Here is a 5,000-nt window from a genome sequence, read left to right as displayed (position 1 = left end):
CAGTGTTTTCCCCCTCATACAGATATTTAAATAGATATTTATCTATCTAAATATCTCCTGCTGGTTACTGTACTATTTTTCTCTCATTAGCTTTCTTCTGAAACTCTCTTATTAAATAGAGGGTATATTTCCCTTTACCAAAAATATTTGAGATCTGAGGAAAGAGAGAACCACCTCAGAAATAGTGTAGGGCCTATAAAGCCTAAAGTATAATTAATTACTTACATCCATAGAAACATGAATGACATCGAATACACAAAGACACTTCTGGAGAGAACCGGAGGATGAATTTTTACTATCCTATCTCTGCTCTTACTTCTCATATTACTAACAACACTTGTATGTAAAACCAGTACTAATTTAAAACCCCAGTTCCACTACTACACCCTCCCAGCTAAGTAATGGGGAGAGGGGCTACTAAAGCAGGTGTAGTAAAGGATGATAAAATTTCATATTTTTGAAGCGCAATATGAAATTTTACTGTGTGACATTTAGATCTTTAGTTCCTATTTGACAGCATATAAAAACTTTCCACCCCAGGGATATGAGAGGAGAAGCTTTTATGATAAAAATACTACAGTTCTTTTCATTACTAAGCTTATATAGTAATTTAGTAAGATCACATAATCTGAGACTTATTAGGATACAAAATCATACCCTCGGTAATAATTTTGGGTAAAACATTCATTACAAAATAGAACATTTTCTCTACATATTATCAAATGAAGAAACATCATACAAGTAACAAATCACTTGACTTAAGTAATAAACGAGTAGTACCTTTTTGTGCAGGAAACTTACTTTAGCAACAATGAATGGTCGATTATCTTCTTCATTGCATGGTGGTTCGCCATAGTAAAAATCCAAACTCATGCGTATCATTCCCACCACAAAGCCACTCATGAGGCCCCAAAATGCACCCTGTGAAGATAAGGGAATCCAAGATTAGGCAGTGTTATACTGACCCTGTTGAAATACTTTCTTCAATTTACTGTATAAAAAGAAATATCAAACTTGATAATTAGATGCAATATAAGGTCCTTACTTTTTCATTCATTCGTCTCCACACAATGGCCATGCAGTAGATAGCAGCAATGGGTGGTGCAAGGTAAGCAGCTATGGCCTGTATGTAGATGTATAACTGGCCCCCCTGCGTCTGCTCTATCACTGGGATCCATATAATAGAAATCACTACAAGAAACACAATAAAGATCCTGGAAAAAAAATTAAATTACAAATATGTATTATATGTTACTATTAAAGACAAAAATGCGCCAATCTTTCAGACTTCTGAAAAATCAACATTGGGTGTGGTGTGACACATGATCTTAACGAGTGCCCACAATACACAAAGAGAGAAAGGAAATATTGAAAGAAAAGAATAAGAAATGAAGTTGCACATGCCTTCTTGAGGCAAAACCTTGGTGGAGGTTGGCTAGAACTCAAGCAGTATAATCAACACATTACATACCTTATAACAAGAAAATTCACAAAGATGTTACTTGTTGTTTCCTCTGCTTTCAAGAATACACAGCTAAAATGTTGCAATGGACTTCATATACTCAAATACAGTTAGAAAGCAAAGTTTTGTCAGAATTGAAATTATTTATCCAGAAATCATTCGTCCTTTACTTGAAACTTGTTTCACACAAAACATATAAAATATGTTACCAAAGGTTCTGACCTAATATATTCATGACATTATTTCCAATAACCATAGAGATATACTCTAATTATAGAATCATCCCTCAAGAAAACACAAAGGTTATATTCTCTTGTTAATAAGCAGCAAGTATAAATATACTAATCCATATACATCTATAAATAAATCATGTCCAAGATTCTGATGCAGCCTAAAACTCAACTTATTACTATTTTTATATCTGGTAGAAGAGAAGTTTGAAATCCTTCCAACAGAAGAAGTACTTGCACTTTAACTGTGATTTCTAAATTACTACTTATGACTGACTCTGCAAAGAGCTAGCTAAAGAATTTCATATCAAAGATGAGACTGGACTGTATTTTCTATTGTATCACAGCTGTCATTAAGGCATTGGATCTCTTTCCTGAAATGCTCTCTTTGCAAAAATAAAAAATCACCTGTCATCATAGGTATACTGACTGCAGCAGTAAGTACAATTATGTACATTATATAATTAGTAAAAGCATATATCCAGGTATAATGAAGCCTTCTTACCTTCCAACCAAAAGTTGCTCTCTCTGTTTGGCCCTTGGTCTGTAAATACTCCACATATCCATGGTAAACAGTGTCGATGCAGAGTTGAATATAGAAGTAAGATCGCTCATGAGGGCAGAGAGCATAACAGAGAGCATGACGCCTCGGGCACCACTTGGCATATACTCTAGAACCAGCTTTGGGTATGCAGAATTGGAGCAAGAGATACGAGAGTTGCAAAATTTGTAGCACTCATCTGGGTCTACACAACCAACTTCATTTGGGAATAAGACACGAGCTATCATGCCTGAAAAATTAAAACTCATTAGGATACTGGCAGTGTTACAGTTATGGGTATCTATCAACAAATATCTATCCTTAGATTGAGATCTACTTTGTCTATTTTTAGACAAATACAAAAGACAGACAGACAGACACAGAGAGAGTGAGAGAGCAACAGAGAGAGAGAGAGAGAGAGAGAGAGAGAGAGAGAGAGAGAGAGAGAGAGAGAGAGAGAGAGAGAGAGAGAGAGAGAGAGAGAGAGAGATAGATAGAGAGAGAGAGAGAGAGAGAGAGAGAGAGAGAGAGAGAGAGAGAGAGAGAGAGAGAAAGAGAGAGAAAGAGAGAGAGAGAGAGAGAGAGAGAGAGAGAGAGAGAGAGAGAGAGAGAGAGAGAGAGAGAGAGAGAGAGAGAGAGAGAGAGAGAGAGAGAGAGAGAGAGAGAGAGAGAGAGAGAGAGAGAGAGAGAGAGAGAGAGAGAGAGAAGAGAGAGAGAGAAGAGCAACAGAGAGAGAGAAAGAGCAAGAGAGAGAGAGAGAGAGAGCAACAGAGAGAGAGAGAGAGCAACAGAGAGAGAGAAAGAGCAACAGAGAGAGAGAGAGAGAGCAGAGAGAGAGAGAGAGAGAGAGAGAGAGAGAGAGAGAGAGAGAGAGAGAGAGAGAGAGAGAGAGAGAGAGAGAGAGAGAGAGAGAGAGAGAGAGAATAAAAAAAGCAAGTTGTCTTACCTGGAAGAACCATAATAAATAAAGGTAAAAGCTTGACATAGCCAGCAAATATTGTTCCTCCTTTGGCATGTGATAAACTTTTGGCTGCCATCACTCGTTGCACCATCATCTACAATGTAAAGAAAAAGGAAAAATTTATAGAAAAACAGTTAATAATGTATAGATAACATTCACAGTTTGTATGTGTTTGTATGTGTTTTTATGTGTTTGTGTGTGTGTGTGTGTGTGTGTGTGTGTGTGTGTGTGTGTGTGTGTGTGTGTGTGTGTGTGTGTGTGTGTGTGTGTGTGTGTGTTTGCAAACATGCATGCAAGCATGAGTGTCTGTATGTGTGAATAGACATACCTGTATTTGTATTTGAGTGCATCATATGTATGACTAACTTTGTGTGGTTGTAATGCAAATATATTTGGGTCAAATGAAAGGTTTACAACATAGTCAGCATTTTCCCTTGCAGGGATTCTTCACACTTGGTAACAATGTAATAGGTGATTTTGCCACGAACCACTACTGTATGTTGTGCTGTAGCTGGCACTGAGCATATAATCATTGAATCAAATGACATTTTACAAACATATGGCCATTGCAAAAGTCAGCATAAGACTTTGACCTACAGTAAGTGTATCAGAGAGAAAAATGCAACATTTCCAGAATAACTAACAGATCTAGCAACCTCACAGCATCTACTGAGTAAAATATGATGCATGTTTTGCCAAGTTGTGTTCTATTTCACAAAGTAATTTACTTATTTAATGGTTGGTGTGTCCTATCATATATTGGCATATTATGATTCCAAGTAACATGTTCGTTCAGACGTTTGGCACTTGCAAAATGAACTTTTCAGTATACCGTATGTCTCCCTCCTAACTTCTACAGCAACTGCACCCCTTCCTCCCCTAATTCTACATACTTCAATGCAGTTATTCATGCACATGTGCTAAGCTATCTTACCATCATCAACACCTAAAACCTAAGACACCATTATTCACCTATTCTTTACTCTCAGTCCCTCGAACACTGCCCTTTAATTAAAAAATAAGACTGAAATTATAACAATTTGAATTAGATTCTAAGAACAAGATTAAAAGAATGTTTGCATAAAAAAGAGTAAGGAAGAGAACTTGTGGTCAGTCAGTGCAAAAGGTAAACCCTACTGGAAACTTTTATGCCTACTAAAGCTTAGCACCAACAGTGGTATATTGTAAATAATACAGCAACATATAATACCACCCCACAAATCAGTTAATCAATTAGCCCATTGGATCAGGGTGCCTTGTGGCTTGTGTGTGGACCAAAAATGTGGCATTAGGTTTATTTAAATGGTGTCTCTCTGCCTGGTGTGTGGCCTGTAGGACAGGCTCACACAAACACTCATAAAAATATCAAGACTCCTTGTTTCCTCTTTGCAGTGCTGTTAGCTCTTATTCTGCATTCACATTTTTTGCTATTTTGCCAATTACTGAGGTCTATATCTGTCACTTGTTATGCTGTATCAAGATAGTAGACTTTTTTGTTGAGGAGACTCCATACACTTTTTCCAGATGGTCTACAACAATAAGTAACAAGAGATTATGTTTTTTTTTTTAATATTTTCAAAATTTTCAATTTTCTCTAAGATACCCTGTACCACCAGCCAAGTTGGACAAGAGTTAGGTTGCTGCACATGGAAATGGCATCCTTGTTGAAGCTGGTGCTCTTCCAGGCATATCCCCATAAGTTAATAACTTTGAACAATAAATCAGGTGTTCAGAGAAAGTTGTACTGGATTTTACACTATGGACACCCTGAAGTCTAGTGTCTACAGGTTGGTAGACTTCTCTCCT

General features: G+C 37.0%; 1 protein-coding gene across 1 annotated transcript in view; it reads right to left on the bottom strand.

Moving 5' to 3' along the window:
• Positions 1–5,000, bottom strand: part of LOC125041866 (sodium/myo-inositol cotransporter 2-like) — a 55,463-nt gene that overhangs the window by 26,494 nt on the left and 23,969 nt on the right. Inside the window, exons 8-11 of the mRNA XM_047637237.1 lie at positions 3,180–3,288; positions 2,198–2,483; positions 1,046–1,214; positions 802–921 (exon numbers count right to left, since the gene is read on the bottom strand). Coding sequence (XP_047493193.1) covers positions 802–921; positions 1,046–1,214; positions 2,198–2,483; positions 3,180–3,288 — 684 coding nt within the window. The remainder of the gene's footprint in view (positions 1–801; positions 922–1,045; positions 1,215–2,197; positions 2,484–3,179; positions 3,289–5,000) is intronic.

This window comes from Penaeus chinensis, chromosome 3, assembly GCF_019202785.1.
Source record: "Penaeus chinensis breed Huanghai No. 1 chromosome 3, ASM1920278v2, whole genome shotgun sequence".
Taxonomy (NCBI): domain Eukaryota; kingdom Metazoa; phylum Arthropoda; class Malacostraca; order Decapoda; family Penaeidae; genus Penaeus; species Penaeus chinensis.
This window is presented reverse-complemented; position numbering and strand designations above follow the sequence as displayed.